The 22,959-nt window shown below is 39.1% G+C and overlaps 1 protein-coding gene across 3 annotated transcripts in view; it reads right to left on the reverse strand.

The window, feature by feature from the left end:
* Positions 1-21,760, reverse strand: part of asph (aspartate beta-hydroxylase) — a 32,934-nt gene extending 11,174 nt beyond the window's left edge. The window contains exons 1-5 of one of the 3 annotated variants that reach the window (XM_066662371.1): positions 21,614-21,760; positions 11,547-11,702; positions 10,242-10,286; positions 9,327-9,395; positions 415-480 (exon numbers count right to left, since the gene is read on the reverse strand). In XM_066662371.1, the coding sequence (XP_066518468.1) occupies positions 415-480; positions 9,327-9,395; positions 10,242-10,286; positions 11,547-11,702; positions 21,614-21,647 (370 nt within the window). In that variant the 5' untranslated portion in view covers positions 21,648-21,760. Of the gene's footprint in view, positions 1-414; positions 481-9,326; positions 9,396-10,241; positions 10,287-11,546; positions 11,703-15,900; positions 16,183-21,613 lie in introns of those variants that run through there. The other 2 variants (XM_066662361.1, XM_066662378.1) reach the window with 2 other exon arrangements.
* Between the last annotated feature and the right edge of the window lie 1,199 nt (positions 21,761-22,959).

The raw sequence follows: 22,959 nt of genomic DNA on the forward strand, positions 1-22,959 counted from the left end.
ACAGAGAAAATGAGAATGGCGAGAAAGCGAAATGAGCGTAAACGGCTTAGAACTAGAGCTTCTACTCTACTCTACACTCAGGTTGAACAGTGAGTGGCTCATTGTCAATTAAAGAAAGAGGTGCTGAAAGTGGGCGTTCTGAACATAGCTGTTTAGACAGGGGGATAATGCTGCTGTGGGGCTTGTGGAGTTTTGGCCAAAGCAGGTCACACACATTTCATTAAAAAACCAAATTGTGTTCCACTGTAGAGAAGAGCAGGAATGCAGCTACTTCGTGCCCTCTGTTCATGTTGAGATCTTTAAACTAGGATGAACAGTGACTTTGAAATTTAAGATGATGTAATTGGTTCTTTAATGTTGACCTCATCTACCAGATGTGATAACTGAGTAAAAAAAATCAGAAGATGAATTTACCTTTAGCTGGAGCTGCAGATGGCTCTTCTTTTGCGGCTGGGCTGACCACAGGCTTTTCCTTCAGTCCTAAGGGTTTCATATGTGCATGTGCAGATAGAGTGTACATGAGCACAGTGTATGCAGTAACACAAAATGATAACTGCAGTGTAATGGGGTTATGTTTAAATCATATCAGCATATTTTTACTAAACATATACTACAAACATATGGTCACTGTCCAAAGAAAAAACATGTATCTCCATTTTTATCTCAGTTTTAGTTTACTACATTTCATCACATTTGTCACGATCACTGTAGTGGTACCCTGAAGGAAACATATTTAGTACTTTTAATCAGTATTTACCTATATTAACTGTAGATTATGAGTCATGCACCCAATTTCATTTCACTTATATTCTGTTCTTTTATTTTACACAGTTCTATAATGAAAGATTACAAATATCCCACTCTCCTTCTGAAGACAATGTAATGAATCTTTTGGGAAACACAACTGGACTTTAACACCACTGTTGTACCTTTAAAGATACATTACACTGTTTGTACCTTTAGTGACTGTAATGTACTTGTACTATACTTTTTTTCTGAGTGCGTGTAATAAATTACTATTTTGGAGATGCTTGTTTGTTGTTTTTTTTGGACAATGAAGATATACATAAAACTCCCAAAAAAAAGTGTCACCAAAGCCGAGAATTTGATAACACAGACTGACATTTGGTTTAGTTTTGCTCCAGATATTTTTTATTCACACCATTGCATTAAAGGGCTAAAGATTCTTTATTTCAAAGAAACTGAGAAAATCAAGGGAAAAAGACAACATACAGAAGACATCATAGATCAGGACATTTTCCTTTAAGTATCACATCTGCCTTGTTCTTCTGTGGTTCCCCATCAGTCATCAAACACTAAATGCTTTAAGTCCTGAACAAGAATGAGGTTATGTCAGGATGAATGAAGTTAAAACTAGAGGGCACTAAATCAAAAGGTGAATATGATGCTACAACTGTGGGATGTGGATCAGTAGTGAGTGGTGAAGCACCTTGTAGTGGTCCATGGGCCCATTCTCATGACATGTAAAATTATTTCTGATACCTGCTGGCTGAAAAGAGAATCACTTGGCACCAATATGTAGAAGCAAGGCAGGTGGAGGACTTGGATGAAATGAGCCCCACTCTGTGCTTCTAGTGTTAAAACGGCATCAGTTGTATCTCACTTTTCTGATAAATAAAAATTTTTACCTGTTTTTGTTTTATGGCTGAACAGAAATGGACATGTTTTAAATGTTTGTTCGGGCTCCATTTCTAAACTTTTCAGTGTCAGTAGCATAGTCAGTAACTATTTTACATAAACTTGAGGTTTCTTTCCTGCGGGCTTTTGTGCTTTCTAGTCATGAACTGTGATGTGAAAAAAAATGTTGAGACCCCCTGGTTTAGACTCTTTGAGTGGGACTCATGGGTTGGTGTAGACAGAGATGGGCTAAGGGTGGTATATAGAGGGTTTGGGGCAGACCTGGCATCCTGAATCCCCCTTAGAACTGGTGAGGCTGACGTAAAAGTACAGATCATCAGTGCAATATTTTCACGTGCCATATTTCCAGACTTGTCACACAGCTCCAGGGGCCTGGAGGTTGTGGGTTCGATTCCCGCTCCGGGTGACTGTCTGTGAGGAGTTGGTGTGTTCTCCCCGTGTCCGCGTGGGTTTCCTCCGGGTGCTCCGGTTTCCTCCCACAGTCCAAAAACACACGTTGCAGGTGGATTGGCGACTCCAAAGTGTCCGTAGGTGTGAGTGAATGTGTGTGTGTCTGTGTTGCCCTGTGAAGGACTGGCGTCCCCTCCAGGGTGTATTCCCGCCTTGCGCCCGATGATTCCAGGTAGGCTCTGGACCCCCCGCGACCCTAAATTGGATAAGCGGTTACAGATAATGGATGGATGGATGGATGGATGGATATTTCCAGACTTGCAATGTATGTTTTTTTTTTTTTTTATAGCCCTCTAGTTCTGACAGTGTTGTGGAAATACTGGAAGCAGTGTACAAATAACTACAGTAAAATCAGGCAGCTAGCTCCTTTAAAAAAAAAAAAAACCCTTCTCCTGGAGCTAAGTTAAGCATCTACAGCACCTTGTCTCTTCTCCTCAAACTTACAAGGTCCTTCCAGAGCTATGTGCAAGTCACTCAATGCCCTGATCAGATAAACCTGCTTGCCCAAAAGCCACAAACTTGTGTGTACAAGATGTCTGACCCAGAAACCAACAATTTCAGAAGATGTGCTGTGGCTTTACTGCATTTTTTTACTCTTTTTGGGTTCTTTTGCTTTGCCCTCCTTCTCTGCCTTTCTGCCCGCTGTGTCTCCAGGCTTATCCAGGGCTTTGTTGTCCTCCTCCTCTTTGTCCATCTTGACCCTCACTGCCTTCCTCTCCCTCTCCTCCCTCTCCCTCCTGATCCTCTCCATGGCTTTCTCCACATCCTCCCTCTCTATTTTCTCGCCTTCCTCCCTCAGCCGAGCCTCCACCTTTGCCCAGGCTTCGGCCTCCGACTTCTCCCTCATTTGGTCCATGGCCTTCTCCTCTTCCTCCTTCGCAATGATCTTCCTCAATTCTACCAGGGCCATCTTGGCTATCTTCCTGGCCTCGATTCTCTCATGGATGGCGGTCAGTTGCTGTTTCAGCGCCTCCCTCAGCTTCAGCCCAGCGTCCTTGGCGTGGGTGTGCTCTAGGGGGTGAAAGCTCGGTGTGCTGATATAAATCACTGCATCTGAATTCTAACATGCAAGGCTCAAGCCACAAGGCCATTATTTTGGTCAGATCACAGAGGCTGCATATCTTCTTTGAGTTATCCAAGTCATATTAAGATCTAAAAGCTTACTATGAGGTTAATTATATATGGGTTTCCTGCTGATAAAATTAAACACTTTATGCATTTAACTGGCAGATTCTAGTTAAATTTTTGGACAGGAGATGGCACAGGACCTTGTATCAATGCCAGTGTTAGCTAAAAATACAGGATGGGAACCAGGTTACCATGATTCTCCGATAACTGATGTATTACAAGACAACTCTCTATGATATATCACAGCATCTGTGCAAACAATGAGGGAAAAATACTCAGAAATATGCAAATACCATGTTTTATTGGTGTCAGTTTCACAGAATTTGACACCAATATAAAACAACGTACAATTAAGTACATGGCTTAGCATACTTGTGTCTCTCTCACACACACACACACAGAGTAATAATGTTAAATGTTTTCTCAACAATCAATTCAGGACAATGATGAACTATGTTCATTGTGTTGCCCATGTACTTTATTTTAACAAGACGGTTCTTGCAAATCACACAGTCTTTCGTTGGTCTCTTCTGTGTCATAAAAGCCAAAGTCGGACCAAACGTTCAACTTGACAGGTGATGGAGCTACGTATCAATAACAGGCGAAAACGAAACAATAAATCGACATCGATATATTTTCCCACCCCTAATGTGATATGGGTGGGTATAAAGGAATGATAAAGGAATAAATGTGACCCAAATCCTGCACGAACTTTATTCTAAAGAGCACTTCCTCACACCGTCTGACCTGATGTGATAGCCAAATGTTTCTTACTGTGTGATTGTAGTGACGAAGTAATATCTGAATTAGAGTCATCTATAAGATGACCATTTCAATTGTGCTTAAATTTAAAAGTATCTCTGTTCAAAGCTTAGATTTTAAGAACAGATATCAGATCTGCATCTGTACTCACTAGTACTGAAGGCTACAGCCTTGCATTGTAATGAAAACTACTGTTTTAAAGTGAGAGGAGATTCCTAAATCTGTTCTGAGTTCAGGGGTTTTGACACTCTGTAAAACAATCCAGTTACAAACTGGCCACTAAAGTTATGAGAGGGCCAGAAAACCATGCACTTCTTGGCATTCTCTGTAACATTCAACAGTGTAAACAGTCCACTCAAAGCACTCAACAACCGGGTTTAAGAGCCACTTGTTAAATAAATAAATTAAATATAAGATGGATGAAAAGATGCATGTCAAGAATAAGGCTTTAATATTTTGAGAAAAAAATGTTTTCAAAAACAAACAATTTTATGAATAAATCTAAGTTACAAGAAAAAAATATTTCAAAAATAAAGTTGCAAATTGTGGTAAGAATTAATCTGTAATATTTTAAGAACGATGCCTTAATATATATATGAATATAAGATTATATATTAAAAAAAATAAATAAAAAATTCGGATAATTTAAAAATAAAGTCTATCTTTAACAGGCGGCCCTAAACTGCTGTAGTACAAATCCACCATGCAAGTAAAACTGCATCTTTCATTTTAGCTCATAAACTTGCAAAGAAAAAAGAAAAACAAAAAGTCTCAGTTCATACCACACCGCAAGTTAGTTTTATGCAGGAGTACCTAGTACCTTTTTTTGTGGACAACACTCTTGGCTTCTCATCTGGTTTATTAGGGGAAAAAAGAAAAACAAAACAGCAAATCACAAATAAAAATAATATTCTCAGATCTGCCAACACAATGACTCTGCCTCACCAAGCAACTTCTTCCCTAAAGCCGCACATTCAGACGATATAATCCCATCTTTCATCTTTTCCTGTGCTGCTTTGATGCTGGGGGTCGAGAGTACGTTCTCCATTCAGCCGTGTTTTAACATACACCCCATTGTTCAAAAGCAGCCTTCGGACAATAAAGTTTTTCCCACATAAATGGTGTCCTCCTAGATACTGAACAGTAACCACAGAGAGGAAAGGCCGAGATACAGTGCTCTTCTGACAAGAATCAAGTACAACATGTAATTACAGCAAAACCAGTCTTTAAAATAAACAGGTCTACGCCTTGGCTTTAAAGGAACACTGCAGAATATTTGTACCTTAAAATTACAGCTTCAGAATCATTGTGATGCTCCACTGAGCTGTAACAGGGAGAATAGGCTGCTAAGCCAGGTTCATCACTGCAGAAACCTCACTATGTAACTTTTGGAAGAGGGTAGAAAAACGCCTCTCTCCCTGTTGCCTTTGAATTCGGTGCAGTGCCCCAGGAACAAAAGCAAATCTTACCTAGTGTTCCTTTAACATCAGAGCATGTCAGTAGCATTAGTTTTCTAATCCGGAATTACAAATTTGCCCATTTGTTGCTCTGTATACTCTGTTACCCCTACCGAGCAGGTGTTTATTGATTGGGTTGGTGGCGCATTCTCAGCGCTGCAGTGATATTGGAGTGTTGGCGTTGTGTTAGTATGTGTTGTACTGGTGCAAGTGGATCAGACACAGAAGCTGCTGGAGTTTTTAAACACCTCAGTATCTGGACTGAGAATAGTCCACCAACCAAAAACATCAAGTATCCAGCACTCTGTGTCCACTGACGAACGTCTAGAGCAGGGGTGGGCAATCTTGCCCCGAGCATTGAAGAACAAGAGGAAAGTGGGTTAACAAAGCATGCAGAGCAACAGGAAGAGTACTTAAAGTACATATAATAATATTATTGGTAGCAAGGCATAGCAAATGCTTCCTCAAATCAACAGTCGAAATAGTGAATTAAGTCAGTCATTAATTGCATTTAATTCCAGAGCTGTGCCAATAATTTCTATAGATTATAAATATAGAATGTACAATATATTAGGGTTTTTTGTAGAAACATTTATTTATTGGCATGTAGGAACTGATTGTTGACAGTTACAGAAATCTGGGGTTCAGGATGCATACCGCAAGTATAAATGGCAGCTAAACAAATGCATCTTCTTCTTGTACGTTATTCCTTTGCCTTTTCTTTATTCATATTCAAAATTATTTCCTGAAATGCCATCACAACAATGCCTCTAAAAATAAGATGAGACAGGATAGGGCAAGAAAAATCAGAGCAGAGGCTGCATTTCTCTTATCAACAGGTTCATCCAGCGTCTCCTGGTTTGATAGTTTAGTTAATCATTTACTCAGAGTACATTCAGAAAGACAAAGCAAAGACAGGAACTCAACCGGTACATGATTACCTGAATCCACAGATATTTCTGTGTGCACTTGATGTGAGGACTATTAAAATTGCACTGTGTAAAAGGTAAATAGCATTACCAAGCTCTGCCAATTTAAAAGTGTCCTTCTGCAGCTGCGAAACATTACCACGTTCATTATCAGATAAATCCAATTGGAACGTAGCACAACCCATGTTATGCAATGTTCTTCCACACGTTTTTTGCCATACCACATTTCCACAACAGGAATGGCCAATTCCCCGAACCGTGCAGGTTAAATGGTGAAGGCAAATTAACATTTTTGTCAGGGAAATTAAAAACATTCTTAACATGGTGTGATGTTAAAATGTGAGAAAAGAAGCAGAAATATGTTAATATTAGTATTGTAAATTTCGCATCGAAGTGGCAAAGACGGTGCACGAACTTATTCTTATGAATTTACATTTATAAATACCTGTATTAGAGATAGTGTGGTGAACAGGAAGGACTTGTTCTTATTGACTTCTGTACATAAGCAGCAAAATACCAGAGATATTATATAAAGAACTGCATAAATGCATAAATAACAAAGCTTTGATATTCATACAGGATTTACAAAGCTGAAAGATCCCAGTGACATCATCTTAAGGGTTCCTAAGTGTCCTCTGAAATTACCTCTGACAAAATTTCCCCAGCACTTTTGTGTTGTTTTCCATCAAGCGCTCAGGGAATCAGAGTTTATGGAGATGAGCTCTCCTCTGGTAAAGTGCATTTGCCTTTAATGCAGAAGAAAACGTGACTACTGGTTTTGAAGGCCTAAAATCACACAGGTCTTTTGACCCTGAACCCCATCATTTTGTGACGTGCCAGCAACGTCCTCAGCTGCCGCCTCGTTTTCTTCGTCCTCTAGCGTCTCAAATGGACTCATAACGTCATAGAGGAAGGTGAAGAAGCCTTGAAACCAATCAGAGCCCTCTTCCGCTAAAATATCGAGCACTTCTTCGAGGGACTCAGAGTTGTCTTTGCTGCCGTCTTTGGTCAGCCCTACGCAAATGGGGAAAGAGAGAAAAGGAAAAAGGAGAGGGACAGAGGAAGAGAAAGAGATAGAACAGTGGTAGAGCGAGAAAATGGAGAAAGACAAAGGGAGTGGAATTTGTATGCAAGGTTTTAGTAGGTAAGGAAACTAGTGCCATTCAAGAAGCTATAGATAAGGAAGTTTAAAGCAAATTTAAGTGTGGAAAACGATGCAGGGGACAGGGGCATGCAGAGACATGACTAGTTCTAACATTAAAGGAGTAATTTAGTGAAATTGTCACGTTTGGTTCTTTAGCTTAATCAGTGGGCCAGAGTCTTGCAACTTGGTCTTCATTAGGTCCCATGGACTTGTGGTTGTGGACACAGCATGTCTAAAGCCTGGTTTATACATCTGTGAAGATTCATGGAAACGCCTCTGTGTAATGATACCTGCACCATGCGCAGACGTTCACATTGGTGTCAGCCAACATACGTACAAGGGGCAACAGCCAATCCAGAACACATAAAAATGAGCAGCGAAGAACGTCTTGCATGTTAACGTGCAATTTACTTCATTTTCGCTGAATTCCTCCTCAGGAATTTTGATAAAAAAAACTTCGTTCCACCTTGAGATTTTCTAATGAAATACTAATGTTAAATTGGCAAAATCAATTTTTTCTCTTCAACAAACTATTTCTTTAAAATGGTGCTTTTCCACTGCATGGTCTGAACCCTACTGTTCTTTTTTGCTTTTCAACTAGGTAAATTCTGTACCTGTATTCTGATGTCGAAGGTGTGTTCGGTCCCAAAAATAACAACATACCAGTACACGATGAGTAAATAATGCTTAACGTTACTGCTGCCATTAAGTGCGGATTAAGCCCACTATTCCTGTAAGAGACAGGGTTTGAGACGACCACGGATACATTTTAAGGGGGAGCTGTGGAATTAGAAAAACAACCAGAGACCAGGGATGAAAGAGAGTCTAGTAGAGTAGGTACCATGCTGTGTCAGAGCTGGTGATTCACTTTTTTAACTTATTATGTCGTAAGTGACAGAAAGAGTGTAATTAGTCTACAGCTCTGGGAAAGTGGAGCCAACACAAATATGTCCAATATTCCCTTTGAATTGAAGGACATGAAACAAGAGTGTGTTCCTCTCTTCACTCCAGTAACAACCTCTGCTGTTATGGGAAGACTGTACACTCGATGTAGGAACACTGCTGGGAAGATTTCATAGCCTTCACAGATTAGTGAGATGAAGTACTGATGTTGAAAATATCAATCCAACTCCTCTCAAAGGTACAGGATGGCGCTCCAGCACACCTGAGTACCTCATTGGTTTTAAACCAAAATTTGTTAAAAACTGCACCAACAGGTTTTAAAATATCACATTCTCCTGCTGCATCACTCCACCTACTTTCATTTCTATCCAAAAGGTAAAGAAAACACACCTTGTGAAACTAGTGAAAAATGTTAGGCGGATTTGGCACTGCAGCACAGCTACGAATTTAGAGCCCTGTACATCCTATATAAAACTAACTCACTGCTGTGGGAATGAGATGAATAGCTTTTTGTAAATACATATAACATCAATCTAAAGTTTCCTGCAATGAGATAATGGAAATGCACACCTAAAAAACAGAGATAAATATAATTTAAATTTTTAGAAGTCTTACGCTGTTTCAATATTAAAACTCCTTTTTTCCAGTTTTGTAAACCACTGCCTCCAGTTCAAGATGCACACTGTAAAAGTCATGCATGCTCAGAAACCTCTGTATTCTTTTCCTAAGGTTTGCGGTTCAAGGCACGTGTTTAAACACAATGAATAAACCCTCCTATGCCATGCACATGCTCTGGTTTTTATTTGCCAAAATCTCAAAGAACAAAAGTGAACCAAAAGTCAGTCATGCAACAGAATTCCACATCTGAAAGTCACAGTAAAAGTATGCACTTGCCTAGAAGTACTTTGGCATCTTCCACGTCAAAGTCACCATCTCCGTCAGTGTCGTAGGACACAAGTTTACCTACAAAAATAAATTATATTAATTCAGTAATTCAGTCATCGGAACGGTTATGAATTAATGAGGATGAAGCATTTGCTGCAAATGTCCAGAACACATTTTGCAACTAATACTAAACTTATTTGCCTATATTCACTGAACAGCCATAACATTAAAGCAACCTGTGTGTCAACAATCCTTGTCTATCCTCTCAGCTCCTATTTGTAGTTCTGTGATTATACACCTGCTGTTCTGAATACTTTATTAGCCCCCTTTCACCTTGATTTTCAATGGTCAGGACCCTAAACCTAGTGCTGCAGTAACACTGATGTGATGTTGTGTTAGTGTGTGTTGTGCTGGCATGAGTGGATCAGACATAGCAGTGCTGCTGGTGTTTTTAAACCTTGTCTCCATGCACTATTCTGCTTGTGTTGGTTGTCCTGTAGTCCTTCATAAGTGGACATATGTCCATGCCCACAAAACACTGTTGACTGGATATGTTTTGTTGGTGGACTCTAGCATCATTGCTGTATCTGATCCACTCATACCAGCAAAACCCTGTCTAATCTCATCACAATTGTATGGTAGTAGTTGATTAATATCATTACATGGTTAGTACTGAATAATTTCTAAATATTTATAAGCGTTTCTAATATATTTGTAATAGCTACAATCAAACACACAAGCAGAGTAGAACAGAGTGAACTGTTCCTTTAATTGTGTGTTAAAAATGTAGAAAGTAGAAACTATTTTAATGCTATAATTCTATAGTAATTCTATAGGATTATAGAACTACAGAAGCACATGATAAAGAATGAGTTGATTCATGAATAATGAAAATAATGTTGATCACTGGGTTTAACATCATACCTTGTAACACTTCTGAAAGGTTATAACGCAAATCCTTTGCCTTAGCTGCATGCGGAATTAAGAGTAGACAACAAGAAATATAAAGATGCACAGTTCCATCTAACAGCAGCAGTTCAACAGAAAAAAGATCATGAAAATAGTGCAAGTGAAAATAAGGGATATCCGCCACAGAGAACACACAAATGTGAATATTTAATGCCCAGTTATTGGGGATCTGCTGGGGTTAACACATTGGGAAAATAAATTGTGGCCTGTGTAAAAGGCAAGGAATATATCTGGCAAATTAATAAATTGCACAACATTAAATAATCATATTTAAGTTTCTTCCCTGCAGAGATATGTTAATATATTTTCACCTTGAAAACAGTGTATACATGCTACCTCACCAGGGTTGTTAAAACTTTTGCATAAACCTTTTAATAAAAAAATTTTCAGATCACAGTCAGCCATCCATTTCTTGGTTTAACTTTGACAGGTTTGATTATTTGGCATCTGTAATTTCACCTCATAGACGCTGAGTGTAGACAAGAAAATGTAAAGAAAACAGTATTACCTCCCTCAATGTGTGTGTGTGTGTGTGTGTGTATAAAGCCCCCTTCACATCAGAAGCTACAAGGCATCCGAGGCAACTTTCAAGTAATCAGCGATACTTGCTACTTCATACCAGACAGAAGTGGTTGAGCTGTATTGATTGGTTGATAATGTGGAAATGCATGCAGTTAATGCATGTTATTTCATACGTGTTGCATGTGGCAACACTAACTAATATGAGCGTATTATGTGCTGTGAAATTTGCTTTAGCCTGCATTACTGATACTCCCGTTTTAAAATGCATCTACTATGTGTGTTAAAGCAACACTGGGTTCAATATCAGCTAGATGTTCCACTGAGCTGTAAAAGGGAGAATAGAGCCTCTGTCGTTGCTACTCCAGGTACAGCACTGCAGAAAATGCAAATGTAACTTCTGGAAGAGGGTAGGAAACTACGTCACTCCCCATTGATTTCAGGACAGTACTGTAAAAGTGAATTACACTCTGCAACAATAGGGGGAGCTCAGAAGCAAAAATACCAAATCTTACTTGGTGCTGCTTTAAATATACAACAGTATCCGTGTTAAGGTTTGAGGGGCATAAAGATGTTGTTCCTGAATGTGGAAGGACAACTGTAATCAAGTGACATATTTAAGAGAGCTTGTGTCTGAGGATTATATTTTATATTTTGACTGGAGGCGAACCTGCAATCTGACCTGATGGAACAAACCAACCGAAGAAATACATGCTGTGCATTCATCAAAAGATGGCTCACCGATAACTCCCTGATAGTCGACCAGATCAAAGTAAACCACAGCTACAGAGGTCCACACTCCCAGAAGAGCCAACACCATGAACCAGGTGAAGAAGGAGGTTCCTCCACCTGCTTCAGCCTTCTTCCCATTCTTATTTGCCTGCTGGGGCTTGGAGTCTGAAAGACAGGAAAGAAATAAAGCATGAAGATCAAAGAAAACAAGTAGAATTACAAGTTCAGGAGTGGGTGGTAACCATGGATGATGGATTTCAGGGAAGAATCTAATCACAGTTTTTCAAACTAATGTTGAGATAGCAGTTAGTACTACTTTAAAATAAGAGTAACTTATGGTGCTTTTCCACTGCATGGGACTGGGTCTAATCAACTCGACTCTACATGACTTGGCACGCTTAAAGCTTGTCACTTTTCCACTGGCAGGGCTCCCCCGCAAAATGTACCCAGTGATGTTGCAAAACCCCATCTCTAACAGGAATCGCTGGCTTTTCAAAACCACAACAGCAGCAGCGGAAAAGTTAGGCGCTGTTTACTCATCATGTATTTGCGTGTTGGACTGAACATGGCTCCACGCCACAGTTCTCACAGATCAGTTTTACTTGTTGCACATTCGGATTTCACTGGAAATTTTTGTTGGCCACCAACCCAAGGAGCATGTAAACCTCTTCAAAACACTCGGAGGTAAAGTTACGAGATGCCATTGTGAGTCCGATAAAAAATAAATGTGAAAGCTGCTGTAATTTAAGAGATTTGAATGAGCTCTTCATTTCATGGTGATTGACATGGCTCTAGCCAATCAGCGCTCTGCAGGGTTTGCACGTCACCATTTAGTACCTACTCTGCACGACTGGAACCCCAAGTGAGCTGGGACTGAAAACCTACCCGGTTCTCCGCATTTAACCCAATTCGTGCAGTCAGACACACACACACACACACACACACACATATTAGGTACCGGGATGAGATCCTCAGACCCATCTGTGAGACCACTGGTGCAGTGGGCCCTGGGTTCCTTCTGATGCATGACAATGCTAGGCTTCATGTGGCTGAAAGGTGTCAGCAGTTCCTGCATGATGAAGGCATTGTAGGGAGGTCATACGTCACGTGAAGGCCACATCACACAAATGAGCCTAATTTTTTCTTGTCTTGATCAATTTCCTGAGGAAGTTGGATCAGTCTGTAATTTAATTTTCCATTTTTATTTGGAGTATGATTCCAAATCCAGACCTTCATGGGATGTTAGATTTTTGTTGTGTTAAATAATATTGATAATATTTGTTATTTTGTTCTCAACTTGAATATTTCATTCATTGAGATCTATGATGTGTTTCCTTTATTTGTTTGAACAGTGTGTATATATAGCTTACATAATGTACAGTATATAACATAAATACCACCAACCAACACTCACTCAAACTACAGTGCAGAATATGAAAGAGATAAACACAGACAGATAGTTAGCTGACAGCTATTCATACACAGCTATATACACACACACACACACATACACACACACAATGATAAGTTGATGATAAATTATATATTTACCGGTCTACTAGGAAAACAGAGTCCTCCACCATTGGAAAGCTCTACTGATATTTACTCTGGATTGTCCTCTGGCTTAATTCAACTTATTTTTATTGAATATCATTTCTGCCACTCACTTTCTTGTCTTTAGTTTTATATCAGTGCATGCCGTCATCTCTCTGCCATTTTCCAGCCCTCAGTAGTGCTAGTTTTCATGTATGTTATGTGCAGACGAATTCATGTTCAAGTCTGGTTGCCAGTTTGAAGGAAAATGAAAGAATAAGCAAAAGAAGAGTTTAAGAATTTGGGCCATAACAGCTAAGAAGAATGTGCCATAATCTGCATTTACAAGCCTTTATTGTCCAATCCACCTGAAATATTTTGACTAGACAATGCTGGTGTTACTTATTGATTTTCCTTTAAATGACATAAATGTCATTTAGGAGGCAGATCTACAATTTTCGAAGTCAAACATTTCGTTCCACCTTACAAGTCAGTTTATGAGTTCTTGGTTCTTGAATTCTCTGTTCCAACTTAAGAGCTGAAATAAGCACTATAGCACAAGCACTTTTTGAAGCAACTATTATTCCACTTTATCCACTTAAAACACAAACCAACTGTATTATTCAACCAATCATTCATAATTTTCGTATTCAAGCATTTAGTTCCACCTTAAATGGATCCATTTAAGAATCTTATTTGCGTTTTTGTTCAGCTTCTTACTGAAAATTAATTTCCACATTAAATAGCTACGTGAAACTAAAGCTAGTTTTTATAAACAAAACTCATTTTGAAACACTTCTTATTTCCCATTTTAAACACACAACCAAGTGCACATCATGTCACTAAAACATCTACCTACTTAGTGAAACACTTATATTTGCTGTGTACTACCAAGCTTGATTTCTTCATTTTACCTTAAATAAGTGAATATGTGAGGCTTTTCAAACACAATTATTACTCCGTAATTTGTTTAAAACACACACACACACACCATGGAGAAACACACACGAATCTGCCTCAATTTCTTTAAAACAAACAAACAAATGGTACTTACACCTTTCAATCATGTTATTCACCTTATAAAACACAATACTGACAACTTTCAAACGTCGCTGTACCTCACTTTCTTTATATAAAACACCTATGGTGTTTATTCCTTTCTATCTAATCATAGGCTTTCTGGATCTGGTAAAATATAATAAAATATAACATCAACTATGTTCACTTTTTGTAGACCGGCCACTAGTGGACTGTAAAATGATTTGACAGAGGGCAGGATGACAGGCAATTCATCTGACAGGAGGGCGGAATCATAGGAGCTCCGCTCCGGACTGGGCACTTCTCAAGGAGAATATACTGCTTTAGCATTGCTGTGAGAGGCAGCAGTGTTTAAGCTTTGATCATGCTTTAATCTATGATCACACACATTTTATGACTAAGTACAGTAAATATCCTACAGATTGCTCCTTTAAGCCATTCAATAATTTTCCTCGGTCCGAAAGAAATGACTGGATTAATTATTTGCAGTTTTTGCAATTTTTGTTTATATACACAAAAATCTCTTTCTTTATGTCATCAGATCTTTAAACTTACTGGCTGCTATCAGGATGTTAAGTGTATTTTGAAAAATATAACAATAAATGTTTTTAAAACAAATCAACTACCCTAGCTTTAATTAAGAACCAGGAGAAATATTAGGTATTAGAGGTATTTACTTGGGAGCTAAAGTGAGTAAACATTGCTGAACTCCAACACACAGAGCCGAAGATCTGGATGATACAGATTTTTCCACAAGAAAACGTTCCAATTATTCTCTCCTGGGGAGAGGTGCGTACTTCACCCGGGGAACTGTTTTGATTCTTGAGGCCAGAGGTAAACTTTCTCCTCCAGAACCAACCCCACTGCCAGTTTTTTGAGAAATGGAGCCCCCAGTCTTCAACTAAAACAAACTGGCTTGTATGTAAACAACATTAATGTCAGGTCAAATAATCCCATGTGTCCAGGACTTTTAATTTGTGTATTATTAACTGTCTACAAAATTCACTAAAATAAAAGCAGCACATGACAATAAGCTTCTCTTTTCTACTCAGAACACACACTCCTTCTCGGGGGGGGGGGCTTTCTCTCCTCATTCAGGGGTACGTTAACCTCTGAACACCATGATGCTACATTTCCCACCTGATGCTGATGTTGACTCTATTATAAAAACAAAATAAACCAGCATTACCAAAAGATAAGAAAAATGACAGTATGGAAATAAAGTTTTATGACAGAGGCATTAAGCTCAAATGCCCCAGAGACTTCTGGAACTCTCCCATTTCTAAAAGCACTGTGGCTCAAACAGTTAACAACTGGAGTTATTCTGAGTGCTGCCCCCAGTCTGGAAAGAGAGAAAGAACAGGTGTTTTGTCCGCTGTGTACCTCACTAGGTCAAATCAATCTCTCTCTCTCGCGCTTTTCAAAGGATCAGTAAAGAGTCCACTCACACAGTTCACCAGGTTTCCAAAAATTAACCAAGATGCCATGATTAACTTCAGCAAAACATAATAAACATATTATAAACAAACTCTAAAGTTTAATAAGTGGCTACACTTTCAAATAATTAATTTCAGCATTTCTCCCTGATATTATTTTTCTTCCTTGTTCTCATCTGTTTCTCTTGTTTTTGTCCTTGTTCCTCCCATATTAAATATTAGAATTATTATTTCTAAACTATGGCCTTGATCAGGCCTACTCATATCAGACCTACTGTTGACATTTCCAGCTCCACACACACGACGCAGTTAACGCGGTCTTAAAGAGTTTATTCCCCACAGCGAAGCTCCTCTACCTGCTTCCTCCTGCACCTCCTGCAACTCGGCCTTGGGTTCCCCCATCCCTCCGCACTGCAGGGTTAAAATCACAGAGCTCTGAGTCCCGTCCCTGTCCTGAGCCCCAGCTCAGACTCAAATGCTGCTGGCTTTTTGTTCTGCGTGAATTCAGCCGGAACCCAGTGTGGAACCTGGCCGGCCCTTGTGGGTTATTTTTAGATCTGTCAGTGTGACGAGCCATAGAAATCTCGAGCACTCAGAGGAAAGGGGTGGAGAGACGACTCCATTCCACTCTGCTGTTCTTACCGTCCAATAATAAGAGCACAGAGAGACTCTAGCGTTAAAAATACTCTCTGTTAACAATGGAGTGCACAAAGGAAGCACCATAAGCCAGCAGCTGTACTCTCCATTACTGCCACTTAGAGTTTGTGGGATTTGTACAAAGTTCTCTCCACAATTTGGGTCATCTGTGCTCAACAAGCTTGGAGGACAACTAACTGGCCACTGCTTAACAGAGAGAGAGAAGGGGAAGTGATAATAGCTAGGTTCCATTCTGCATCAATGTCATGCAGAGCAAAGAAATTTCAGCAGAAAAATTAGTTGTGTTTCCTTCCACTGCACTTTTGCAAAAAAACTTCTGATGATGTAGCCCCTCATGAAACAAGGAAGATGGTGAGATCTGAGTGTGTCATTGCTTGGTCAAAATGGTTTTTACAGCCATTTGATGTCTCCTTGGCTGTGATGTAGCTCAGAGATGCTGGAATTTCTGTGGATGTGATGTGATTTTTGTTTTATAGAACTTGTTTTTAATCTTTTAGCAGGAAAGTAAAACGCTGTGTGGTCTCTGATTTTTGTGCTGTATATATTTGTATAGTAATCTTTATATGCACTAAAATAAGTAGCTCAGGTGTGGGTGGGATTAAGAGACAGAAACGGTCCTTTAGCGTGGAGGTGAGAAGAGGAAAGAGAGTCAGGGTCATTCACAGTAAATACAAACCAGCTGAAAGAGAAGAGAGAGAGAAAGATCCCTAGTCCATCACAGGGACATCACACACTTCTATAGGCAATTTCCCACAGGATATTTCATTTATATTCCTCAGCCTTCAATGCGATTGTTATCAGGACAGATCTCAGAGTGTGTGGGTGACACATGGACGCCTGCAGGGAAACTTAAATAGCTCAAACCTCCTCACACCTTGGGCATGAACAGGCAGGCCCTGAAAAACAGCACCGGCTGGAGCACGCTGAGTAAGACAATGTCACTCTGGTGCATTTAGATAAAAGCTACACAAATAGAGAGAGACCTCCTGTAGGGGGGACTTCCGTTCAACTGAAAATTAACTTGTGCAACAATTTATGTAGCTGAAAAGATTTTAAAAAGGTCCAATCTCTATAGAACACCACTGACGTACAATAATAAAATCCCTGACAAAAACAATAGGGTTTGAAGTGCTGCATTACTGAACCCCTAATTACACAAATATGGAGAACGAGTAGAGCAACATCCTCATTTCCTTTTCATGCTTTTCAACGTTCAGGATCTCCCCACAGTCCAAAGGCCTCTAGATTTTTTTAAATATACCTGGCTCAGTGTTAAGCAATGATAAAATGCCAGAGCCTGCTCAGACAAAGACTATTTTGATTGTTTCCCATTTTCGGAGCCAGGGCTGTGTACAAAAAGCACAAGCAGACAGCAGCAAATGGGGAGGAAACATCCTCTCAATTTTATAAAATGTGCTTTGGTTTAAAATCCCAAACATTGGCTTTAATGCCTGTACTACACCTTGTGTAAAGTACATGTCTGTCTGTGTGCATGTGCGTGTGTGTCTCTGTCTGTCTGTCTGTGTGTGTGTGTGTGTGTGTGTCTGTCTGTGTGTGTCTGTCTCTCGTTATTTTTAAACAACAGAGAGACTCCAAATGCTTAAATGCACAAATCGAGATGAGGATGTTGCTCTAATCCTCCATAGGCGGGTAACACTGACTTATTTTTGCTATTTTGGATCACTTAAGGTGGAAATGTATCCAAAATCGTGAGACATCTAACTGCATTACCGACAGTGCTACAAAAGTGAACAGCTTGAGTTATATATGATTTTCATTGGGAATTCAAACAGTGAATAAAAACTTACACTTCAGCCATGTACGAACTGTCATTTTTCTCCTCAAACACACCATTCTACCTTAAACGATGCTGAGCTTAGGGCTGCATTTCCCCACAATTGTAGATGTTCCATTTAAGTCTGTACTTTTTGTTCCATGCTGATAAAAATCAATGCACTAACAGTTTGTGGTAATTATTTCACATTACAGAATCCACAATCAATTTCCAAACACACACAATTTTTTTTTTGGATACACTTTGTTTAACTTTTCCCTGTCCCTGACACCTTCCAGACTTTCTCTTGAATTCTCCCCTTCACGTCCTGTGTTTAAATCACTAGTCTCCTTCTGAGCAGACACACCCTTGGAATTACACTTTCCTCTAGATCCACAAACAGTCAAAGAGCCTCTACTGTTTACCTCACACCCTCCCACCCCACACTGTGCCTTGCCACATTAAAAACACCTTAAAAACAGCTGCAGCACAAATGTAAACGTGACGTGTGAGTGCGGAAACTGCTGTGACTGTCGACTGAGGTTTGTGTGTTTTCCTGAGTGCTCATCCTCCCTTAAACTCCCCCCAGTGAGTCCTGAGAGGTCTTTAACCCAGTGCCCCGCTTTTCTGCGCGAGTTTTAACGTCTAAACTCCAGATGAAATTACAGCCAATGGTTTAGTGAACAAAACCATGCTGTTACTTCATACTCAGCACACACTCCTCACAGCTGGGGCAGAATACATACACACTGGACTTAAACAGACACAACCCCATTATTAAATGTGAGGATGTTAATGTGATAAAGAGTAATTATCATCGTTAAGGCACAAATAAATAAGTTTAACACAAAGCCATGGCACAAATCATTCCGACAAACACCAAAGACATGCATCGCTCATGTAAACCATCCGCCTTAAACTCGCAGGGGATGGCTAGAGCAGGGGTGAGATGCACAGCTCTTTCTTTTACCAGCACTTTGGCCTTCAGAGAAGGAGTCACAGATGAGGAGATGACGTTGCCTGAAAAGAGTAAACTCAGTTCAGTTTGAGAACACAGAGCAGAGCTGCACACAGCTGGACTACATTACAGTGCTGCTACCAGGACATAACTGCTTTATTAAAGATAATAAAACACATCTGTAAACATCAAAGCTGGACAAAGCTCAGGGTAGAAGATCATTAGACAGTACAGTACACAGTAAAATCTTATTAAAGCTTTATTTCCCTGAGTACTGATCTAAATTAATATTTTAAAGCCATGAAACTGTTTGATTTGGAGTGATATAAAGTCACCTGAACTCCACAACCTCTCCCAAACTATATTTAACTCTACACACTCAATTCAGGTCTTATTTCTCTTTTAAAACTGTATTAAAATAAAATTAATAAAACACTACAAATCACTACAGTGCTCGCGTTATGGAAAATCATAACACTAGGGTTGTTATATAGATACAAATACAGTTTTTCAAAACGCTGGTATGTGACCATAAATTCTGGCCAAAAATAAAGTTTCCCCCAAAGAGAACATCATTCCCATTATTTTAATTTATATTTTACTTTTAAAACTGTAAATCCGAAGCCAAGGGTTTAATCTGTGTCCAGGAAACTGACCTAAAAAACTCAAGGTCTAATAATTTCCACTTTGACTCCTACCAGTGAGTTATTATTATTAATGCAATTATTATTATTTATCGTGGAAATTTAGAAATTTAAAGTTCACTGAGCTTTGCAGGAAGATTTCAATAAAATTAAACAGATACAGGAGAAACAATATATTTTTAAACTATTTAGCTAAAAAATATATTTATTATTTCACTTATTTAATTGTACTTCCTTTATTTTTGTGCTTTTTTCCTATTGTTTCTTAACCACGTTTAAGTTTTTTAGGCTTTATTTTTAATGATCCATTATTTTTATATTTTATTTTAACACTGATTTTCTATTATATTTATTGTGATTATTTACAATTTTCTTGCACATTTGCCTTGACTAATTTTCTCTAGTTGTTCCGTTGTGCTTTAAAAATATTAGCTGCTTTTTAATGTGTACTATATAAAAAAGTTATTATTATTAAAACAATAAGACATTTTATTAATACTTTATTAATTCATAATTCAATAATAATAATAAAAACAAAATGCAGAACATCAGTCAACAAATTTAGAACAAAGCATTTAATATTTATAAAAAATGGCTTTCAGTGTAAGTTTTTGCAACCAGACGTTATTTATTTATTTATTTTTTTCATTGTGGATTATTGGTTTGTCTTGAAAGGGACAGAGTGCTTTTTTGAAAGAAACATTAAAAAAAACGGTTTAAAACTTCACATTTTGGAACCCAAGACAAATGCTTAATCTGTTAGATTTCACACAGACCATTTAGAGGAACAGTGGGTTAATAATAATAATAATAATAATAATAATAATAATTCAAGTAAAAGCAAAGCAGAACCCCCAGAGCTGAATTAACTCATAGCTGATTAAACACCGGGAACTTAACTGGTGCTGGGTGTGGCAAGGGCTGTGCAGGTTTGATCTGAAACACAGAAGCCACGAGCTTATGCAAAAACTCACTCTGCCCTGTTCTGTGGAAATGTGTTCAACACGAGGAAGGACCTCACTATCCTACATTTAAATAAGCACCATTTGTTCTGGACTGTGGGTTAAAGCTACAACCACAAACTGTGTGTAAAATAGGTTCAGGTGGGTTTGAAAGCTGGTTGGGTTATTAATATTAAGAATAAAAAATAAATATTAACACTAGCTGGTGAGAAAAAAGGGAGATGATGTACATCTGAAGGAGCACCAATTTTTCGGGACTGCACTAAACTGTGGGTTAAAGCTTGAAAACTAATTTGGGTTTAGGTGACTTCTGAGGCTTAAAGACAACATTAATAATAAATGAAAACAGTAGCTGCAAAATTGTAATATACATTTAACCAAACAGCAAAAAGGCCACGTGTAGCCCCGCCCACATTTGGGACACGTGGGCATTTAAGAGGAACGCACTGAAATCACTAAAAATCATTAGGAAAGAAATCAGTGAAAAATCAAGGAAAGGATTTCTGCAATAAAAGGAATGATATAATAAAAATATTGAGTGTCTTCTTAGGCTCCTGCCTTGGGTTAAAGGTTTAAATGGGTTCAAACAGGACTCAGGGCCCCGGGCAGATGCAGGGAATGGGAAATAAATAGGATTAGCTACAGAAAAACCCCTGCCGTATTTGCTTGCAAACTGAGCTGGAGATGCGAGAGGAGTCAATGAGCGAAAAGAGTCAATGAATCTGTAGCAAACGCGTAAGACTTAAATCTGCGTGCTTTTACAGCAAAATAATAAAAACAATTCAACCTTCCCACATTAATTCAGTCTGTAGTGTTAATAAACAAAATGTTCAGAACTGGAGGGGCTTCGACAAAACAGGATTTATAAGTTTAGTCAGATATCTCAAGCCCAAAGTCAAGATATCCTTAGAAGGACGTTAATTCATATTGGACAGCCCTTAACTATGGGATTAAATTATCTGGTTAACTGATAAACCCAGATTTGTGCAATACCCAGACTGTCAGGCCCATGAACGGAACAGTTCATGCTCCGTTTTACCCCATATTTCCTCCAAATTCCTGCACCGTACCAACCTTTCTTGCCCTTGGTACTTGTCTTCTTAGACATCTTTCTCGTTGTGTAGTGTCCCTGTGCCGATTTAAGGTGGTATTGCGCTGTTTTTCAGCTCCTAATATCGCCCCGAGTGAAGAACTCAAATCTCTCGGACTCCAGAAGCAAAGCACCGTCCACGTTTGAGCGACACGCCTCTCGGCCAATAAGAAGTGAGAACAAATTTAGCAGGCGGAACTAGTGAAAATCTCCTCCAATCAGCGTCGGGAGGCCGCTGCGTTTATTCAATCGTGTGGCTAGCCGCGCTCCTGCCCCGCCTACCTTCGCACGGCAACGGGAACGTGGCAAGATGGAAGCAGCCAAATATCGCGAGAGTTTGAATGAGTTGTTTTTCTTTACACATAAATGGCGTTATATAATATGGCATCTTATCATCAAAGAGATTTAAAAACAATGCATCCTTATCATAATTTATATACGTACAGATGTTTCATTACACGCCTGTGTAGGAAGTGTGCTCCCAGTCAGATTATAATCTCTCTACAGGACAACATTTAAGCGAAATATGGAACAGCTGCACATGAGCCTAATGTCCTTATGCTAAATAAAACAGTGGAACTGTGTTCCCTGGAAGGACTCAACTCGATCCAGTGCCTCCTGGACAAGCTGGAATCTGTGGGTGTAGGTTAACTGACCCCTTTCGTGTGTGTGATTGCCATCAAATCCTACAGAAATGTTCAATAGCACTCTCCCCAGAAGAGAAGAGGCTGTTCTGGCTGTAAAGAGAGGACCACAGTCCAGATGAACATACTGATTTTCAGAAAAAAATGCTGAAGGAATTTTGGGCCAAGTGCAGATGAATGATAAATAGCCCAAAACATTAAAAATTATAATTACTTTATTTCACCAAGTATGTTGGATGTACATGGAGTTTGTTTTGGTGAGTGCACATATGACGAGTGACAAAATAAAAACGGACCAGACAGGCACAGACACTAACATGTATCCAGAATACATGGGAATCCAGAATAATCAGCAAAAAAAGAGCCATGTTTAAGAAGCAATTTAAAATGAGTGATGACTGTACATATGAATCAAACCAATCAGTTCAGCACTATTCCTGCACATTACCTTGAAATATGGCCTTTAAAGTTGCAATAGGTAGTTTCAGACAGCCTGACTGTTATTATAGCCTAAAATTACACATTTAAACAATGGTTGGAACAATTTATTTTAAAACTTAATAATTTAATTTAGAAACTGGTCACAGCTTTGAGCGTGACTTGGTGAGTGTGTGAACTGCCCACAGATGTGAGTGAATGGGTGAGTGTGTGAAACTGTCCACAGCTGTGTGTGAGTGACTGGGTGA

Source organism: Hoplias malabaricus, chromosome 1, assembly GCF_029633855.1.
Source record: "Hoplias malabaricus isolate fHopMal1 chromosome 1, fHopMal1.hap1, whole genome shotgun sequence".
Lineage (NCBI taxonomy): Eukaryota > Metazoa > Chordata > Actinopteri > Characiformes > Erythrinidae > Hoplias > Hoplias malabaricus.